This window comes from Heterocephalus glaber, unplaced genomic scaffold, assembly GCF_053883595.1.
Source record: "Heterocephalus glaber isolate CG9 unplaced genomic scaffold, H.glaber_assembly_v1.0 deba00001429, whole genome shotgun sequence".
Taxonomy (NCBI): domain Eukaryota; kingdom Metazoa; phylum Chordata; class Mammalia; order Rodentia; family Bathyergidae; genus Heterocephalus; species Heterocephalus glaber.
Window position 1 is genome coordinate 36,229,388 of NW_028258294.1, and position 22,263 is coordinate 36,251,650.

Here is a 22,263-nt window from a genome sequence, read left to right on the forward strand (position 1 = left end):
TGTCTCACCCTCCTAGAGAGCTGGAATTATAAGCATGTACCACCACACTTAGCTTTTGCTTTTATTTTCTGGTCTCCCTCCTCTCCTAGACCCAGTGGGGAAAGAACAGCTCACTAGAGGGGGCTGCAGGAGAAACAGGGATGGTGGCATTGTGGGGAAAGTAACTAGGTCAAGTAGTACATCTCATCTCAGACAGTATGACATTTGAAAATACTGGTATGATGAGGCTGGAAGGCGAGTTGTGTAACAGTGATAGTGAGTGTCCTGCACAATGAAAAATTCTTACTCAAATGCCATTAGTACCTCTGGTTGAGAAATACCGAGAAAGGTGGAAGAAATGTTTGCAAAGGAGGTTGAGGAGATGGAGGATGTTACAGATGCTGACCCTGACTTCCAAACAAGGCAGAGAGAGTTTTAGGAATTTGGGGAGATAAGGTTAGACTCAGGGTGTAGAACTGTGGATGTATGTACCATGCTGTGGAGGATGGTGACCAGAGCATCTGGAGCTTTTCCTGCTGACTGATGTAAACATGGAAATGAACAGGATGAGAATTAGTCCACGTCGTCTCTGAGGTGTATTATGATGATAAAGTTGTGTGTTGGGGAAAAAGTGGCATGGGGCTTGCTAAAGTGCTCACAGTGATAAAGATTTCCTCTTTATTCTTACAAATGGTACAGCTCCATAGATGTCTATCTCTTAGCATACCCCCCCATTGCTCTTATTTCCTTTTCTCATGAGCCTTCACCTTCTGCTTCATCCTTCTCACCCTCATTTTCTACTTTCTCCCCCTTTTTCTGTTCATCCGTTCTTCATCTCCTTCTTTCCCTCCTCCACGGTTCCTTCCCTTCCTCCCTCTCTCTCTCTCTCTCTCTCTCTCTCTCTCTCTCTCTCTCTCTCGGTACAGGGATCGAACTCAGGACCTTGCACTTGCGAGGCAGGGGTGGCACCACTGAGCTAAATACCCGGCCCTCCCTTTCACTCTTATCCCTCCCTCCTCCTCTCTCCTTCCTTCTTTTTCTCTTCTTCTCTGCCTCCCTAGTCTCTCTTTCATTTTCTCTATGTATTCTTTGCTCTTTGTGATTGTTTTATATTTTTCTACAAATGTTTTTTAGAATAGTTTTACTTCATCTCTTTTTTATTGAGCTGTTTTGCAACACAGATTATTAATCATTGCTTTCTGTTCAGTTGGCAGGGCCATGGAACTACAGAAGGCACGGCACCCTAAGCACTTATCCACACTCTCCTCTGTGAGTCCTGAACCTCAAGATTCTGCTAAGTTGCGTCAGAGTGGGGTAGCAAATGAAGGAACAGATGCTGGATACCTGCCTACCAATTCCATGTCTCCTGTGGCTGCAGGGCTCACTCTTTCCCAGGAAGGAGGGAAAGAGAATGATACAGGTGAGCCAGTGCTATAGGTCAGCTTAATTAAGTATCAAGATTTTAAAACAAATATACTGATGAAACAATAGAGAGGCAGAGTATTCCAAGTGGGGCTGACCAATAAACTAAACTGAATTTCAGTTTAGTTTGACATTTTAATATTCTACAATGTATGAGAAATTGATGATGTACGATGATTTGTAGTTCTTATTCATCACAAAAATTTTTATTGAATTCCTTGTCAGACACTAGCTTTGTACCAGATGTTGACACATAATGATTATACACAAATGCTTGCCTCTTGACTCTTAGTCACATAAGGGAGAGAGCCACTCAAATAAAAAATTCAGACAGTGGTAAGTCTAGGAAAGAAAGATAATAGAAAAATTGAGGGAAGTGGTCAGTAGTTAGGCAGATGTTGAGGGATCTAAAAACTAAAAATCTTAGACCCTAGAGATTTTTTAAACAATGTTAATGAGAAGCCAGCAGAGAAGAAGTGATTGAATATGTGGGAGTAAGATTATGTAAACAGTAGATCAAGGTTTTGAGGAAAGAAGATGAGATACAGAATAATATGTAAAAGGCAAGGTTATTAGCTGAGTGAAGTTTTCATGAGAGAGGCAAGGAGATTTGAAAAATAAAGGGAGAAAAGAAGTAATTGTTGTAGATAATTATGATAGGAGCTTATTACCATATTTTTTCATACTTGTTACAGGTGGCATCTTAGACAAGTTAGCTAGGCAAATAAATAGTTTTATTTGAAGAAAGGAATGCCAGTCTATACTCATGATTCTTGTAGTGGGTCAGTTTCTGGTGATGACACGATCAAGGATGAGGCTGTGTGAGTGTCACTGATGTGTCCTAGAGGAAGTTGCTAGATAATTGCCATGAGGAGGAGAACATGTGATAATATCCAGAGAGTGCGGGCTTTAATGGAACAAATGATTTTACAAGATGAGGGCAAGATGATGGTCTAAAATTTGGATAGAGGAATAAGAAGGCTGCCCATCACATCTGCACCCTAAAGTACACAATTTAAGACAGAAACAATCAATTCTTTTTCAGAGCGCTATCACAAAAGAAGTAGATTCTTATTCCTCATGGAATAATTAGATTTCTATTTCAGGCAAAGTAGTAGAGGTGATTTTTGGAGTGCTGTCTGAGAACTTTCTCAGATGTGCCATTCTGACAGATAGAGTAGAGCATTGATATTTCATGGTTCCCATGATTCATGGAAATAAATCATAGTATATAGGGAATAAAAACCATAAAGAGAAAGAGTAAAGAAAGAGAAATGAATTATTATCAAATGAGAGATTTCAACAAATATTTGGGAGATTGAAAGTGGACAGGAGTGATTTGATGGATAAAACAGTGTAAGGAAGCCAGAGCCTATAATTTAAGGAATCTGCCCATTGGACCCATGGAGAGAGTGGGCCCGGTGTTGGCCTGTGCAATAGAGCTAAAAATAATGAATGAGTTGAATGTCTATAATGTATAGCTATGTCAGCATCTTCTGGGGCCTGTATAAAATGTAAGCAATTCTGCTTTATAAAATGTGAGTAATCTTACCCTTATGGACTAGAAGAAAACCAATGTGCTTTTGGTTTTTTAAAAACAGAAATTGAATTAATTATATAGGGAGAGTTAAATCCTTCATGGAATTGATTCCCTGGAGTTCTGACATTTAAGAACCTGAGCCTGACAGTAGGGATCCCAGGAACTCACCCTATATAGAGAGCCCTGAGTTGAACAGAACTATTTCCATATAGCAGCAAAAGAAAGCCCAAACAACTAATTCCCCAGTCTTCAATTCTTAAATGTGAACATCATTACTTACCTTTGGAAACATTTGCTTATTAAAGTCAGTACCTAAGATAATACATAATGCCAGATATATAAAACACAGACATAGAGAACACAAAATAAACTGGAAAATTTTCCTCTAGAAGAAAAAGATGATTTTGATAATAGACAAGAACTTTAAAAGAATACCTCTAAATTAAAAACTATATTTGAGGACATTAAAGAAGTTATTATATCTGTAAAGCAAGAATAGGATCCTATGAAATAGGAGTACTCAGAGATAGAACTTTAAAAATATAACTATTAAGTACAATGCAACAAATATATTATTAGTTATTGATTATTGTGTGATAAATTTCCCCAGAGCTGCTTAACACACACAAAAACATTTATTACCTGACATTTTTGGTGAATGCAGAACTTGATAGCAGCTTAGCTGGGTGTGCTTGGGAAGTCTCTCAAAAGGGTGGGGGACCTACTTCTTAATGCCTCAGCTCTTTGCCATATGGAGCTGCTTGTCTACTCCATGACATGGTAAACTAAATTTTTCTAGAGTGATCCAAGAGAGAGAGCAAGAAGAAAGCACCACTGTATTTTATGTTTTAGGTCCTGTAGGTACACACTGTCACTTTGGCAAGTTAGAAACAAGTAACTAAATTGTGCCTCCACTCCAGGAGATAGGAATTAGGATCCACTCCTGAAGGGAGGAGTGTAAAATATTTGTGGGCATATTTTCACACTGCCATAATAGCTACTGTTTAAAGGGAGAAAATAAAAAGGCCCTAAAAATAAAGGAAATATTTCAGAATGTATATAAGAAATACCAAAACATAGTTGTTTGAGAAAATTTTGAAGAAATAGAAAACCACTACAGAGGTCCAAATACTGTCTTTTGCAGAAGGCCAATGGAGGAGAGGTAGTAGGAAAACATTTCTCAGAGTTAAAAAGAGTACATATTTTCACACAGAAAGGGCCCAATAAGAACCAGCTAGAGTCATGCATTATTTAACAATGGGTACATGTTCTGAGAGTGTCCAGTTGGCAATTAATGATGGGGTAAACATTATATATGTAATATACTTACACATGGCAAGACAGCTAGGATGTCAGGAGGCGATACAGTCTTAATGGGACCACCATCGTACATGTGGTCCATTTTTTATCAAAATGTCGCTATATGGCACATAATTGCATAAGGAATGAAATGTATAATGAATGAGAAAAAAAACGGCCCATACCTACAATGTCCCTAAAAACATAAGTGCACTAAAAGCTCTTAAGAGAAAGAAGATGGGAATTATACTGCATCACATTTTTCATCTAAACAGTGGATGCTAGAACACAAGAGCCTGAAAAAAAATAATTTTGACTTTGAGAGTTATACATTTGCTTAAACTATCCATCAGATAGGAAGAAAGGAGAACGATATGTCCAGCATGCAAGAATCCTAAGTTTAGCTGAAATGCATACTTGCCTTGTATGTTATTTGAGGCTACACCCTACAGCAAAAGGAGAGAGAAATTAAGGAAGAAAATGTCATGAGAAGAGAGTGGCAAAAGGACAGTGCTAGAATAATGTTAGTGTCACAGGTGTGGGGAGCCACTGCCCCATATTGCAACACAAGCATATCAAGGGTAAGAAAAAGGGAGATTTTCAGCAGTTGACAGTATGAGGTAGCAGATGAAAAAAATTGAGACTTGATAAAATTAGGTTACTTGGGCAACAATAAAAGAAAAGCATTTAGAAATGGTAAGAAAATGGAATTTTTCAAGAAAGTAAGTCATGCTTTAAACTAGAAGCAAAATAAGGTAGCCTGATCTTATAACAGTGGATGGAGTATGAGATTGTAATATAGTAAACATTCTGTTACAAGTGGCCAAGGGGTTGTACCATTGTACCAATAAATAAAGAAAATATAATCCCAACTAGCATATGTCTTTTTTTTTTCTTTCTTTTTTTTTTTTTTTTTCAGTACTGGGGATCTAACTCGGGTCCTTTGTGCTTGCGAGGCAGGTGGCAGAACCACTGAGCTAAATCCCCAGCCCCCAACTAGCATATCTCTTAACCTGACAAAGATAGTATGTATATGTACGTTCTAGATTATATATGACAGTATGCATATTATAATAATGTAACTACACTTTATTGATTTTTGGACTTTTAGAATCATTCTACTAGGCAAAGCATAGAATATTTTCCCATGGCTGCAGATCAGAATATAAATGTCAAAAATCATCTTGCTCTAAATAAAATACAGTTGAAAGAAATACAAAGCAGAAAGAAATACAGTTAGAGGCAAGGATATGGACACTAAATCTCTAATCCAGCAGAGAAATGAATTGAGATACAAACTCCTTGATGGAACATAAATAGAGACATACTTTAATTTAGGTAATAACTAGTAACTTAGCTAGTAATAATATAATAATATAACTATAAGCATATTTAATAACTATTAAGTGTCAAACTTTTTTAGTGTATTTAATGTTTCCATGGACATTGTAGGGATGAATCCTTTTTTTTTATTCATCGTATATTTCATTCATTATATAATTATGTGCCACGTAACAGCAGTTTGATTAAAAATGGACTGTAATATGATGGTGGTCCATTAGGACTGTTTGGGAAAGTGAGTTTAGGAAGTATAAATGAGCAAAATCATGACAAGGGAAAGAAATAGATATTACTTAAAGATAATAAATCAAGAAAAATAAATAACAGGTTATTATTTGGAGTTGGACCACCATAATAACTAAAAATTGAAACCATGAAAAAGGGTTTGTCTTAATTACTTTAGTTGTTGCTGGGACACAGTGCCCAACACCAACGAATGAAAGGAGTAAAGGTTCATTGTGGCTCATAGTTTTAGAGGTTTCTGTCTATATTTGGCTGGCTCCAAGGCAGTATGACATGGCAGAGCAGCATGGCAGAGGAAAAGTGGCACATGGCATAGCACCTGGGAAGCGGAGAGAGTGGAGGAAGATAAATCCTTTAGGCCGTGCCCTCCAGTGACTCACCTCTTTGGACCAGATCCCACCTCCCAACAGCAAGTCAGCTATAAACTCATCAGTGGGCTTAATTCACCGATGGTCATTACCCTCCCATTATCTAATCACCTCCCAAGAGCCCCACCTGTAACCACATGAGACTTTGGGGGGACATCTAGATGTAAACCATAACGAGGTTGGTACCGGAAGTAGAAGAATATAATATGGGAGGATATTACCTCTAATCATATACTCTTCTGAATCGAGTTGTTGCGGTGTCATATGTTAATTTTTAAGAAGTACTTTAAAAATTATTTTCCTGTTTTTTAGTGCATTTAAAAATTTTATATATTAAACTTTTGGTTTTAACTAGCCTGAAAATATTTAAATAAAAATTTCACTGTGAAATAGGTTTTCTGGGGACTAAGTTTTCTATAATCAGTGATTTTATTTAATATTAACACTATACCAATGTCTGACTTACATCTTTTCAGGATTAAAACAAGTTGGAGAAACACCAGCATCTGGAGACTCCTTGGATGGCACACCTCGTACCTCCAATACCATCTTTGATTTCCCTCCTCCTCCACTAGACCAAGTTCAGGAGGAGGAATGTGAAGTGGAAAGGTAATTCAATGAGATCGTAGAGAGGTTTAGGGCATTGCTTAAAGTTTTTAAAAATTGAGTACTATTCCTGTATTTTGCGGCATTTTTCTTTTGTAATGTTTTGAAAGATCTAGCACTTGTTGGTGGTAAATATTAGATACTGAAATTTTCTGTTTATATTAAATAATTCCTATATCTGGGAGAATTGTTTATCCAGCCACTGACGTTTAACCCAGTTTTGACTCCTTTGGTATAAATTTCTTGATCTCCGTTTTGCTTTCCTTTTGACTCTATTCTTCATTGTTTTAAGGGTGACAGAACATGGGACACCAAAGCCCTTCCGGAAGTAAGTAACTCTTAAGTAGCTTCCAATAAAGAGCTACGTTCAATAAAGGATTCTTAAAGTCTAAGAAATAGAGCTTTTTCTCCTAAATTTCTAGTTTTTAACTTTGTACAGTAAATGTGTTAAATATTATAAAAGAAAGTTTTGTTTTGTTTTGTTTTTTTGGTACCAGGGATGGAACTCGGGTCCTTGCCCTTGTGCAGCAGGCGGCGAAACCACTGAGCTAAAATCCCCAGCCCATAAAAGAAAGTTTTTAATGAACACGAATCTGAAGATATTTATTGAAGTGTGTATAGCATATGTAAACCATTTTGTAAGAAAGGACTATGTTTGAGGCTCTGTGCTAAATCGGATTTAGAAAGCTGACTGAATTATGGTAACGTTAAGAGTTATGCAGTTTCTATTTTCAAATAGATTTCATCATTTTTCTTCACTAGGTTTGACAGCATAGCCTTTGGAGAAAGTCAAAGTGAAGATGAGCAATTTGAAAATGACCTAGAGACAGATCCACCCAACTGGCAACAGCTTGTTAGTCGAGAAGTGTTACTGGGACTGAAACCTTGTGAGATCAAAAGACAGGAAGTGATTAATGGTGAGTCTAATCAATCCATTGTTCTTCACATATATTGAGTTTTATCAGAGTAAAACAGACACCGACACCACCACTCCCTGCCTTGGAGTTTGCTTCAGTTTCTCTCAACCTTTTTTTAAACAAAGAGAATTAAATTAAATAGAAAATTCTTGAATCTTTCAACTCAAAAAATGTAAATGATTCTATGACTCTTACTGATAATTTAAAATGGAAGGGTGTTTATCCTTCAAGATACTTAAGATCCATAGCATTATGGACCTTAAGCTAGTCAAAGTCATTTTTTATGCATAAAGAGGAGGCTAAAGCCCAGGGAAATCAATTGAGTTAATGAAGATCATAATAGCCGATAAGTGATAAAGGGAAACTAGGATCTAGCTCTTTCTGTACCTTGTTTCTTTTGGTTTTTTTTTTTTTTTTGGTACCGGGGATCAAATTTGGGTCCTTGCGCTTGCACAGCAGGTGGCAAAACCACTGAGCTACATCCACGGCCCCCTGTACCTTGTTCCAGTGCTTTTTAGTTACCCTGACAGATATGTGACACAAATGTGGCTTGGATGCTGTATTCTGTACTGTCCTTAGGACATGATTTAATATCCTTTTTGTCTCTGACAACTTTGTGATGTAATGAAATTACAGTCTACTTTGCCTGTTTTTTAGGCAGATTAGATAACCAAAGGCCCTGTATTCTGAAAGTGGCTTACGTTAAAGTCTATATGGTATTGGTGCTTAGTTTTTTAATATTGTGGTCATGATAGATAAACAAATGGATAAGTTTAGGGGTGCATCATTACTTTTTAAGTATAAATAGACTTGTTTTTGTTGTTATGGTTATTTTGTACAGTACTAGGGATGGAATCCAAGGCTTTCACACTGAACTACATCCCCAGGCCTTTTTTATTTTGAAACAGGCTTTTGCTAAGTTGTTAAACTGTCCAGGGTTGGGCTGGACTCAAAATTTCGATCCTCTTGTCTTAGCCTCCTAGAGTACTGCATTACAGACATGTGTTACCATGCCAGTTTAAGTATAAAATAGTTTTGAATGATAGCTTTCATTCAACTCAGAACCACTATATAGGAGAATTTCATGGAATCAGAATGACTTCAGAGGATAGGTCATTCTTTCTACATGAATAATTTATTATATAACTCATTTGCTACCTAATTCCAACTAAAGATTGTTTGGTCCTTTGGAATTATTCTAAATAAGAACATTTCATACATTTCTTTTAAACTTAGAATTGTTCTATACTGAAAGAGCTCATGTTCGGACACTGAAGGTTCTTGACCAAGTGTTCTATCAGCGTGTGTCCAGAGAAGGAATTCTGTCACCTTCAGAATTACGGAAGATTTTTTCAAACTTGGAAGATATTCTTCAACTTCATGGTAAGATGAATTGGCTGTGATCTTTGTCCCTACATTTCCAATAGAGAAAAGATTGTGAGTGTATAATTTTGTAAATGTGTATAGGTTAGCATGCCTAAAATTATATGTGAACATATCATGTAAATAAAGAAATGACTGGATCTTTCACTAGGTCCTTTATCCCCACAGTCAGTTTTATTTTTATATAGAGTATAAACACAAGCCTTTAAGTCTAAAGTCAGTGCTTAAGCTGAAAAATAATAACAGTCAAAATTGCCCTAAAAAATTTCCTGTCAGGGCCAGGGATTTAGCTCAGTGGTTTTGCCACCTGCTGTGCAAGCGCAAGGACCTGAGTTCAATCCCCGGTACCCCCCCCCCCAAATTTCCTGTCAGGTACAGTATATATGACTCAAAAATATATATCCCATTTAATAATATATGCTTAAATGTATTTTATAAATAGTAATATACAGTATTACTATTATAACTATCATTATCCCATAGTGGGATAATTTTGAGAAATTGTTATATTGTTAAATATACAAATATTCTACCTCTGACTTTCCCTGGGTGACTCATCTTGGATTTTGTTATTTTTCATTTTTGGTACCGGGGATCAAACTCAGGACCTTGCACTTGCAAAGCAGGCAACAGAACCACTGAACTAAATCGCTGGCCCTCATCTTAGATTTTTGTAGATAATAGTGGGATGTCCTTCACTTTGTTAGGTCACCGTTTCTCTATGACCCTTAATTTTCAATCTCTGTCAAGGGTATCATTACCACCTATCAACTCAACACCTTCCAGCCAAATCAATGAATGCCTTTTACAGTTCTGTAGGCAATCAGGTTTACCAGCATGCATGGAAAAGTTCAGGCCTGATTACATCCATTGCTATGCACATACATATTTATTTATTTATTTTTGATACCAGGGATCAAACTCGGGTCCTTGCACTTGTGAGGCAGGCGGCGGAACCACTGAGCTAAATCCCCGGCCCGCAAGTACATATTTTGAGAGGACTAGTGAACAGAATCACCTGCACTATTTCTACTTAAATTCTTTCTGAGCATGGTTATAGATGGAGTTTTAAGGTTAAATGCATATTTGATGCAACTACACTGTATGTAATGTACTAGTTTCTGAAAATGTTTGATGCTTTAGCACCTGCTTTTTTGTTTTGTTTTGTTTTTTTGTACTGGGGATCGAACTCAGGACCTTGCACTTACGAGGCAGGTGGCGTAGCACCTGTTTTTTAGGTCAGGCTTAGAGTTATCTAGATGGATAAGCATTGGGTCCATATTTATATTTAAGGATGTTGGAAGTACTGATGATTCTCTGAAATTTGTTTGTGTGTGTGTGTTGGTCTCTAGTACTAGAACTCAAACCCTGGGAGCACTGAGCTACAGCCCTCGCTCTTTTGATTTTTCAGATTTTGAAACAGTCTCACTAAGTTGCCCATGTTGACCTTGAACTTATAATCCTCCTGCCTCAGCGTCATTAGTATCTGAGATTACAGGCGTTTACCACCGTTCTGGCTTGAAAATTCTTATTTTGAAAATTTAGGTACTTAGTACTACCAATAATTCAATATGTCTGTACTTTTTTTTTTTCCAGTTGGGCTGAATGAGCAAATGAAGGCTGTTCGAAAGAGAAATGAGACCTCTGTTATAGATCATATTGGGGAAGATTTGCTGAGCTGGGTAAGGAAATTTCCTGTTTCTTTTTAATATTTTTACAGAGACTTAACAATCAGATTCAATGTTAAGTAGCAAGTCTTTTCCAAATATGCAAACTCATCCATTTGGCAAAGTTAATGTAAAGCTGGAAAGGGTAGAATTATGTGTTGTTTTGGTTAGTATATTCTAATCATTAATGAAACTAAGTGCTCTATTTCATTGAAGTAAAGATACTAGTCTTTGTGTTTTAAAGAATAGAGTAAAATGCATCTTGATAAAAATAATTTAATATAGTATTTTAATTATCTTCTATTGTCTAAATCTTACAACTATATAATATGCAATTATAGATACAGAACTGCCATCATGATAGAAAAATGAAAATTATTTAATCTTATTTGTATATGGTATGAGTCCAGAAGCTATAGTACTTGTCTGTCAAATTCTGTCTTTTTGACTAGGTCAGTATACAGGACAGTGCTGTGCAAAGTGCTGGGACACAGTGGCCATCAAAAGAAACATAGCTCCTGCCCGCGAGAGCTTGTAATTAATGGGAAAACATTCTCTTGGTTATTTAAAATATGATGAGTCCTTATTAAAAAGCTTTTGCACAGCAAAAGAAATCACCAACAGAGTAAAAAGACAATGCGCAGAGTGGGAAAAAATTTTAGCCAGTTTTCTTCAGACAAAGGACTAGTATCTAAAACATAAAAAATTGAAAAAATTCAGACCCCTCAAATTTATTTATTTATTTAATCCCATTCCCCTTCAAGCCCCCTCCTCTCCCTACATGCAAAAGCTTTGTTTCCATTTTTTCCTTCTATTTTCACTTTTTTTCTTGTCCCTTCCTTCCTTTCTCCTTCCATCCTCCCTTGTTCCCCTTCCCATTTGAACACTTTTTTCCAATTTCCCAACATCCATTATACATTTTAATCCTTATTTCCACTCTTGGTTTCTCACACCATAGAAACAGTGTGGTATTTAAACATATATGTCAGATTTATTTCACATAGGAGTATGGTCTCAAGGTGCATCCATTTAACTATAAATGTCTGAAGCTCATCCTTCTTTATGGCAGAGTATAAAAAAAAAACCCATATTTTCTTTATCCATTTGTCGCTTGATAGGTATTTGGGCTGTTTCCAAGATTGTGTTGCGATAAACATGGGTGTGCATATATCGTTGTGGTATGATGCTTTTAAAATTCTTTCATGAAGTTACCAAAAAGAGGTATAACTGGGTCAAATGGAACCTCCAGTTTTAGTTTTTTGAGAAATCTCTACACTGATTTTCACAGTGATTGCACCAGTCTACACTTCCACCAACAGTGGAGAAGGGTTCCTTTTTCCCTCCAGCCCCTCCAGCATTTGTTATTCATTGATTTCTTGATAACAGCCATTCTTTCTGGAGTGAGATGGAATCTCAGCTTTGTTTTAATTTTCATTTTAAGAATGACCAGTGATGTTGAACATTTTTTCATACATTTACTTGCCGTTTCTAATTCTTCATCTGAGAAGTGTCTTTTCATTTCAGATGCCCATTTTTGGATTAGATCTTTAAATTTAGGGGGTCTGATTTTTTTGAGTTCTTTATATGTTCTAGATAATAGTCCTTTATCTGATGAACAGCTGGTAAAATTTTTTTCCTGCACTGTGGATTGTCTCTTCACTCTGTTGGTGGTTTCTCCTGCTGCGCAAAAGCTTTTTAATAAATGAAGTTCCAGTTGTTGATTCTTTGTAGTCTTTCCTGTGCAGTCTGGGTTTTGTTCATGAAGTCTTTGCCTACTCCTGTATCTTCAAGCATCCTACCTATTCTCTCTTCTGGCAGATTTAATGTTTCTTTTTTAATATTTAGATCTTCGATCCATTTCGATTTTAGGTTATGCGTGGTAAAAGATATGAGACCCCTCAAATTTAAAGACACAATCCAAAAATGGGCACTGGAAATGCATATGTACTTCTCAGTTGAAGAAGTACAAATGGCAAATAAATATGTGAAAAAATGTTCAACATCACTGGTCATTTGAGAGATGCAAATTAAAACAACGCTGAGATTCCATTTCACTTGAGAAAGAATGGCTGGTATCATGAATCATGAAGTCAACCAATAACAAATGCTGGCGGGGCTGTGGGGGAAAAAAGGAACCTTTCTTTCCTATTGGTGGGAGTGTGGACTGGTGCCACCAGTATGGAGATCAGTATGGAGATTCCTCAAAAAACTAGGATTAGAAGTCCCATTTGACCCAGCTATTTCACTTCTGGGTGTCTTCCCAAAAGAATTAAAAGCATCATACCACAGCAATATATGCACATCCATGTTTATAGCACAGTTTGTAATGGCTAAATCTTGAAACAACCTAGATGCCCATCAGCTGATGAATGTATAAAAAATGTGTTTTTTATACAATGTAGTAATACTCAGCCATAAAGAAGGATACACTTGAGACATTTCTAGGTAAATGGGTGCATGTTGAGGCTATTAAGTGCAATAAATCGGACACACATATGTAAATATCACATTGTCTCTCTGGTGTGAGAAATTGAAAGTATAAATAAAGACCAAAGTGTGTAATAGATATTGTGAAATAGGAAGAAATAGTTCAAAAGGAAAGGAGAACTAGGGAGGAAGGGAAAAGAAACAAAAATGAGAAAAGAAGGATAAAATGGAAACAAAGCTTTGTAAATAAGGAGGAGAAGAAGGGTTGAAGGAAGGGGAGGGGAATGGGAAAAAAAAGAGGAATCAAGATGTATCATGTACAGCAGTGCTCCTTCAAATAATTTTCACTTTACATAGTAAGATATATATCAGATTTAACTTGTGTACATGTATTTATTCAAACAATTTTAACCTGTATGAGGAATCTTTTTTCTATCTTTGAAATTAACTCAAATCTTAAACTATATTAAAATTTTTAAAAATTTTAAAATTTTGTTATGAGAAAGGAGTAGTACAGTTAGAAACGAAGGAGCTGATGAAGTCACTCCCTTCCACTCGTTTAATTTTACACAGCACCAGAGGGCCTTTCTTCCTTCCCTTGTCCCAAGAGAGGCAGAGACTCATAACAAAGAACGAGTAAATCCAGTGCTCTAGGTGCGAGCACATGCTTTGGATCTCCTAGCCTGACCTTCAGTCACCTTCACCCGACTCCACCTTTATTAAGGGTTCATGAATGAACACTATGTCTCATCCATGTCGTTAACAGATTTAACCCTACAGAATTCTAGAAGGAACATACAACATCCTTTCTTGTGTGGGGTTGAGAAATCCTGGCAATGTCTCTCTAAGGACACTGCCTGTATACAGAAGAGAGACTTTGAGAGCTGTGTGGAGGAGCCTGAGCCTTCAGTTGACCAACTTGAGTTAAAACCAGCCCTTGGGAACAAATTGAGTTCATAAGTCAAGGGTCCACTCTACAGGCACAAATTCCTCATAATGAATGTGATCATTATGTGTATCTAAATTGTACCAATAAAATTTATTTTTAAAAGAAGCCATTTCTTACAAAAACAAAAGAAACATGATGAGTGTAACAAAAAGGGAGAATACAGGTTGTTACGGGACTACATAGCAGAGACGTCGAAACTAGAACATATAAAAAACAGTTGATTTAAATTTTTAAGAAAGTACTGTATAGTTAATAATAAAAATGTTGAAGTGTATGGCTTAGTTCTCAGAATTTTAACACAGGCTGAACAAGAATGGTTTAGATATGCCCACAGAAATTCACTTCATTTTACGTACACTACTTGAGGAAATGCCACAAGATTTTTGTAATTCTATAATTATAGCTTTTTATTTATTTAATTTTATTTTATTTTTTCTGATACCAGGGATCAAACTCAGGACTTTGCACTTGTGAGGCAGGTATGGCACCACTGAGCTAAATTCTCAGCCCTTAATTATAGCTTTTTAAAAGATTAAAGACTAGAAAGTTAACTAAGACCTTCTTCATTTTACTGGTTTATTTATCTCACTTGTAAGATCATGGTCTAGAATCAGGTAATCTAATAGTAGATATTCTTTTTTTTTTTTCTGGTACTGGGGGATCGAACTTGGGTCCTTGTACTTGCGAGGCAGGCGGCAGAACCACTGAGCTAAATCCCCAGTCCCTAGATATTCTTTAATTATTTGTCTTAGAACAGGGCCAAAAAATCATAATCCATTTTTACTTTGCATTTATTACACTTGCCAGAGCATTTTCTATCCTAAGCCCACTTTAGCATTATTGTTACTATGAAGATTTAACTTCCTTGAAAAATTCAGCTTACTGTATGGCTACTCTTAGTAATGTGGCCTGTCTTATTCCTTGATCTCAGTGTAGCAATGAAAACTATAACTGAGTTCCATTGGCTTGACAGCATGGTGCTCAACTTGAAATGGGACACTGAAAGTTTTGTAAGACTGTGATTTCCTTTTATAATAAGACATCAATTTCCAGGTACAACTTAGTTAAAAGGCTGTAAGGTTTATGGATTTAAGATAATGCAGGTTCATTTGGCTCTTCTATAAAATAATGGGCAAGTTTCAAGTGAGATACATTATTAATAAGATACAAAAGTCCTAGGGCTGGGGATTTAGCTCAGTGGTGCCTCCACCTGCCTTGCAAGCACAAGGTCCTGAGTTCGATCCCTGGTACCCCCAAAAAAGATACAAAAGTCCTCTTATCACAGTGCATAAATCCACTGGGCAAAATAAAGTGAAGAAACCTATGAACAGAGTGAGACAAAAGATTTTTTTCAGAACATGTAAAAAGAAGTGTATTCTTGAGTTATATGTATACCTTATGAAAAGTTGAGAAAACACAGAATGGAATAACTAATGTGGTTTGTTAACTGTTACATATCAAGGGTTAGTTTAGGGGAAAGCATTAGACAGAAATCCTAGAAGCAGAAATTGCTATTTTAAGAGTGTGTGTGTGTGTGTGTGTGTGTGTGTGTGTGTGTGTGTATATGTTTGGGGTTTTTTTTGGGTTTTTTTTGTGGGGCTAGGGATTGAATCCAGGGCCTTGCTGCAAAACTAAGTTACACCCATACTCCCTCTCCTGCTATTTTTCAAAAATAGTTTTGGAAAATTTTTTTCTTATATTGATCCATTAGAATCACCTTACATGTACTTAAGCTGCTTATAAAACCATTGTATGAATACTTGAGGTGGGCAGTGTTATTTTCTTTTGTTAACCCAGCTGCTCTTTGTATTTGTATGGTGCTTTGATTGACCACCATATCAGCAATGCTGCCAGTCTCATCTGAAAACATGTTAGGTTTCTCATTTATTCACTTATTTACTTACCCAATGCTGGAGATGGAACCCAGGAGCTTGCACATAGTAGGCAAGTACTATACCAGAGAGCTACATCCCCAGCCCTAGTGTCAGGTTTTTAATTGAATAATAATACAAATTTGATGCAACCTACTTGAAGAAAAGAATTTGTCTATAAATGTACTACAAAAGGACTTTTTACAAAATGGCTTCATGTATAAATTTTTGGGAATATGGCTTTAGATGAAAGATTATATGGAAAGTCTCTTGGTAAATTTTAAAGTAATTATTTAAAAATATAGACGTTGTATGAAAAGTTTGACTTAAAAGCATATTTTATGACTAAAGTACCTGTTAGATGTTTCATCATAAATTTTAAAATCATGGCATATGCAGACTTGAATTTATAAATTTAAAATATTATCAAAAAGTATAATTTTTAGCTAAAACGTTTCCTATGCTCATGGATCTCCCCCCTCCAGCTCTAGCCTCTGTAAAGGTGAGGTAGCAGTAGTCTGATTTTATTTCTACTTTGTTCGTAGTCATAGTGCATTTCACAGTGAGTAGGAAAGAAAGCCGATCTCCCAGGGATTTGCTTCCTGTGGCAGTAAAAGAGTAATTTTTGTAAAGGTGTCAGAGTCGATGGAGATGAATTTTATTATCATTCTCTGAGTGTTTTGTGTTCTCATATTCTTCAAATGTTAACCTTTCTATTTAATTTAGAAGTGGTATAGGCTACAAGATAATAAGTACGGTAAATTACCAGCAAGGAAACATTGGTTCATAGTGAGAGAGGTCTGGATGTCTCAGGGTCAGACCTTTTTAATGAAGAGCCATTACTACTCTACCTGAATATACAGCTCTCTATTTTTTGTCGCTTGAGAATACTTCCTGGAATAGTGAAAGGATTGTGTTTGTCTCACATTTTGCTCAGCCTTCTATTTAAATTCAGTCTTTCCTGTATTGTTTTCTTTTGCATTCTTGGCACAGTTCAGTGGACCAGGAGAGGAGAAGTTGAAACATGCTGCTGCTACGTTTTGCAGTAACCAACCTTTTGCCCTGGAAATGATCAAGTCTCGTCAGAAAAAGGATTCTCGATTCCAGACTTTTGTGCAAGTGAGTGAGTCACATAAAAGAGAAAATAACAAGATTTTTTGTCAATTATAGAATGACTTAAATTTTGACATAGAATGTCTTTTATAAGGTTTACATTAAATTACTTTAAAAAGCCATACAGTATCTCTTAAATTACTGGAAGGCATAAAGATGATTTTGGAATGATGAATTATAAAAAAATACGCATCTTTATTAAAATACTTGACATGGATATCACATTGCCATGGAAGTTTTATCAGGAAATGCACCATACCATTAAAAGGGTATTGTTAATGCATAGAGAATAGATATATATCAAGCCCAGGGAAGATTATAACAGCAGTCATACTCATTGGGGTAGGAGTATATATTGGTATAAGTGAAAGTCTGTGAACGTGGTCCATAGGTCACACCTTGTTGCCTTTTTTTGTAAATAAAAATTTTACTGGAACAAAGTGTATTCATTTTCTGTCATTGTATAAGAAATTGTTATAATGTGGCCACTTAATGTAAATTTATCATTGCAAGCTTTTGTGGTTGAGGAGTATGACTACAGTTTAGCTAGATCCTCTCTTCAGGGTTTTTCTGGGCTTAAATCACAGTGTCAGCTACAGTTGCAATTCTCATCTGAGACTTCGGTCCTCTTCTAAGCTGCTGGGTTGTTATTAGAATTAATTTCCTTGTAAATACATAACTCAGGGCCCCAGCTTCCTGCTAGTTGTTGAGGAACCAGTCTTGGCTCCTAGGGAATGCCCTCATCTCTGTGCCCCCTTAAGCAGTTTACAGGTAGCTGTTTGCTTTATTCTTGGCCAGCAGGAATGCATCTCACTGACCCAGATTCTTTCTTTTAAAGGCTGCTCTGAAAGTCAAGCCTACCCAGGATAGTCTGCTTTTTTGGTTAACTTAAAGTCAGCTGGTGATAAACTAATCATAGGAAGGATTTCCTATCATCCTCTCGTATTCGAAGATTTCAGCCACACTCAAGTATATGGGATTATATAGGATGTGCACGCCAGAAGATGGGAATCTCAGAGGCCATCTTAGAGGGTTTCTTTGCTTTGCTTTGTTTTGTTTTGTTTTTAGTAAACAGCCATGTTCATTCATGTATGGATTGTCTATGGCTATTTTTGAGCTAAAACAGCAGAGTTGAATAGTTATGAGAGCCTGGCCTGCAACTAACTGGAATGTGACTGTAAAGTTTGGAGACGTCTGATACAGATAAGCTGGCATATCTAGACTGGTGAGCCATTGTGTCTACTTGCAATGGCATGTAAAGAATTAGGTAACTGTTGGTGGGCATGCCAATCAGGAAAATATGCCTAGATTTTCTGAATAGATGAAGATAAAGCACAAAAAAAGCAAATAACACACAAAAAAGCAGTTAGAATTGATTATGGATGCTCTGTCTTTGTTTAAAAGATAGGAGAAACCATTGATTTATTGTTAAAGGCTGCCTTCCTCTAATATTTGATTAAAAAGGAAAGCAGAAGTATTGTGTTCAAAGAAATGTCTTGGTATTTTAAAAGAATTGACTATGTGGTACAGGTTAGATAATTACTGTCTTAAAAAGAACTACAGGTTCACTTACTGCACTTTAATTTCAGGATGCTGAGAGTAATCCATTGTGTCGTCGTCTTCAGCTGAAAGATATCATTCCCACTCAAATGCAGAGACTTACTAAGTACCCACTTCTCTTGGATAATATTGCCAAATACACAGGTATAACATTCTCACTGAAATAAAAAAGCTAGAAACAAACACCAAACCCATAGTAGGTCCTGCTGACTAGTCTATCCCAGCATGTTGGTGCCCGGAATTGGATTTACAATTACTGTGGCAAAATTTTCAAACAAGATAAAATCTAGTATCCTTCAGCCTGTTTGATTTAATACACGCCATTGGTAGCTCTAACACAGTTTGGCAAACTAGATCATGGGCCAAATCACGTACTGCCTGTTTTTGTAAATAAAGTTTTATTAGAATACGGCTTTGTTTATCTATTTATATATTATCTCTGACTACTTTTGACAATGGCAGAGTTGAGTAGTTACAACAGAAGCCATTTAGGCTGCAAAGTGTAAAATAGTTATTATTTGACCTTTTGTAGAAAAAGCTTGCTCTAGCATATATTTTTTTCTTTGAAGAAAGGTAATATTGGGTTGAAGAGATATTTTGTACTTATATGTATACCCTCATTAAGTGGACCAGTGTATTTATAATTCCAGCTCTCCTGTTTTGAAACATGAGATGAATCTGAGTTTCTCAGTTGAGCTTTAGGATCTTGTACTTCTTATTAAACCAAACTGCTGTTTCTTATGCTTGAGAATTTGAGTGTATCACTTGGCAATTTAAAATTACAGCATCTGGCAAAATAAGTAGTTTTACATTTACAGATGTTAATTTTTATTCTTTAATTTGTTCATTATAGCTGCACTGTTTTTTACACTGGATTATAATTTGGGGTATTCTGGTTCTGATTTCTTTAGACTATAGAAATGATAAAGCTTCAACATATTTTGGTGAACTTCATCTTCTCTTAATGATACAAATGTTATAATCTGTTTTCTTTGTTTGATACAACCTCAAAGAAACTTATTTTGTAATTTTGTAATTGAGTTACTCAAAAAATATTGCTTAACAGGTCCACTGGACATAATCACATCAGCTCTATACTGTGAAATTCCAGAAACAAAAAAGCCCCACTTGTATAGTTTATACAGTGAATAAGACCTGCCTCTTGGAATGTATAATACTGTGACCCCACTATGTTCTGTCAAGCATCATTCCTGGATTTAGGATTCTATGCTACAGTTTCTTTTTAAAGATGAGAATTTTTGTTTTAAAGTACTGCTGTGTTTCCCTGAAAATAAGACCTAACTGGAAAATAAACTTCAGCTGTAATTAATAGCTGATTATCACCATGGTGATGGCCAGTGCCATGCAGGTTATGCCTCACTATTCCATTGCTTGATGCGTACTCTGTAATGGCAGGTAAGGCAAGGATAGGCTGATTGGGACTCACATTTTTGATCTCTGGTTAGGTCTTATTTTGGGGGAAGCACGAGTCATGAAAGTCTCAATTGTCCAAAGACTTCCTGAGTTGAGACTCTGCCCTAGGTTTTAACTGATATGAAAATATTTAGGGTATGTACTGAAAAATGTTGAAATAAAATGAAATCTCATAATTATATTTATATTTTTATTTTCTAATTTTCTCACCTTACATTTTGGGTTTCTTTCCCTTAGAATGGCCAACAGAAAGGGAGAAGGTGAAGAAAGCTGCAGATCACTGTCGTCAGATATTAAACTATGTCAATCAGGCTGTCAAGGAAGCAGAAAACAAGCAGGTAAAAGGGGAAAGCAAGAAGGTACAGGATGGCATTGAGAATATTAAGTTAGTAGTACCTGGAATCTGAAATAATAATTGAAGTGATCATTACATAATCAGTGGGCCGGGCATTTGTTAGCTGATCACGTAGTACATGAGTCTAGATAAGTTTGTGATAGAATATCAGAATTGTATTTGACTGTTTTGAGTATCTGTAGATGCTTGTTTGATTCAACAGATATTTGTACAACATACGCTATGTGCTATATAGAGTGGTTGAAGAAATGAGCACAGTGTCCACACTGAGCTTGTTTTCTAGCAGGATAGAAAGGCATTTAACAGAGTATAGTGCAGGTGTTTCCTATCAGTTGTGATAACTACCATGAAGGAGAATTCTGAGATACTGTTAAGTATCTAACTAGAGGGCCTCGCTGCGTTTGGGGATGTTAAGTCATGGTAATCAGAAAAACTTCCTTCAAGAATTGACATTTGAGGCATGCTCCAGAAGATGAGTAGAAATGAACCTAAACTGTGTGGAAGGGGGTAACACAGAGGTAGAGGACCCACGATGTACAAAAGTCCTTGTATGCAAAAGAAGCATGGTCTGTTTGAGTAACTGAAAGGTAAGAGTGGAATGCACTTATAAAGTCTTGAGAGTGTCATAAAAACAGGTAAGATAGGTTAGAACCAAATTATACAAGGTGCTTTACACCACGTTAAAGACTGATTTTTAGTCTAAGGGCAGTAGGAATTGGTTATAGATATTGAAGATGTTCACTATAGCACTTACACTGTTCTAGGGAGAGTGGATTGAAGGGGGAAGATAGTGCATGGGAGAGCCCAGTCATGAGTCTGTTAGCAGGACAAGTAGTGTAGAGAATGGCAAAAACTGGAGAAGTATTCAGGAGGTAAAATTAGCAGGACTTGGTGACTGGCTCAGAGAAGTATTTGAGAAGTGATATCAAGAATAAAGCCCCAGCTTTCTGGCTTTCGTATGTGGTTGGACAGGAGAAGTCTCTGACTTGTGGGGAAGATGTTTGGGATTTCAGGTGGAGATGTGCAGTAAGCAGTTAGCTATATGGGTCCACCTCCAAGAGGACTATGCTGAAGATAGAAGTTTAAGATTATGACTGGGCATGGTGGTGCATGCCTGTAATCCTGGCACTGGGGAGGCTGAGGCAGGAGGATCACTGTGAGTTCAAGGCCAGCCTGAACTACATAGTGAGTTCAAGACCAGCCTGAACTACATAGTGAGACCTTGTCTCAAAAAAAACCAAAAACAAATGGGTCAGGGATTTAGCTCAGTGGCATCACGTCTTCCTGACAAGTGCAAGGTCCTGAGTTCAATCCCCAGTACCGGGGGAAAAACAACAACAACAAAAATAGCAACAAGAAGAATTGTAAACATATAAAGAGGCTAATTGAATACATGGACAGTGAGTGTAGTTTCTTAGGAACTGATTATGATGATGACTGTTAGGGAGGCTGTAGAAAAAAAGTTACTTTGAAATGTATTATTTGGAGTGTAAAATGATATAACCCCAGAGAGAAATTTGGCAAGGTTTAAATTAAAATGTACCTGCCGCTACTTCTACCTTTTGACCTAGCAATTCTGTTTGTAGTGATTTTACTCAAGAGAAATGAAGATTTATGCCCACAAACAGACTTATACAAGAGTGTTTATGACAGCTTTATTCATAACAGGCAAAACCTGGAAACAGCCCAAGAATTCATCAGCAGGAAAGTAGATAAACCAACTGTGATATTGTCATAAAATAGAATACTACTAGTGATCAAAAGGAATGACTCTCACTAATATGCTGAG

At 36.5% G+C, this 22,263-nt stretch overlaps 1 protein-coding gene across 9 annotated transcripts in view; it reads left to right on the forward strand.

Moving 5' to 3' along the window:
* Positions 1–22,263, forward strand: part of Arhgef12 (Rho guanine nucleotide exchange factor 12) — a 153,479-nt gene that overhangs the window by 114,650 nt on the left and 16,566 nt on the right. For all 9 annotated transcript variants that reach the window (XM_087212538.1, XM_087212539.1, XM_087212541.1 and 6 more), the window contains 9 exons: positions 1,187–1,399; positions 6,669–6,801; positions 7,091–7,126; positions 7,561–7,715; positions 8,952–9,098; positions 10,695–10,780; positions 17,006–17,131; positions 18,715–18,829; positions 20,357–20,457. In XM_087212538.1, the coding sequence (XP_087068664.1) occupies positions 1,187–1,399; positions 6,669–6,801; positions 7,091–7,126; positions 7,561–7,715; positions 8,952–9,098; positions 10,695–10,780; positions 17,006–17,131; positions 18,715–18,829; positions 20,357–20,457 (1,112 nt within the window). The remainder of the gene's footprint in view (positions 1–1,186; positions 1,400–6,668; positions 6,802–7,090; positions 7,127–7,560; positions 7,716–8,951; positions 9,099–10,694; positions 10,781–17,005; positions 17,132–18,714; positions 18,830–20,356; positions 20,458–22,263) is intronic.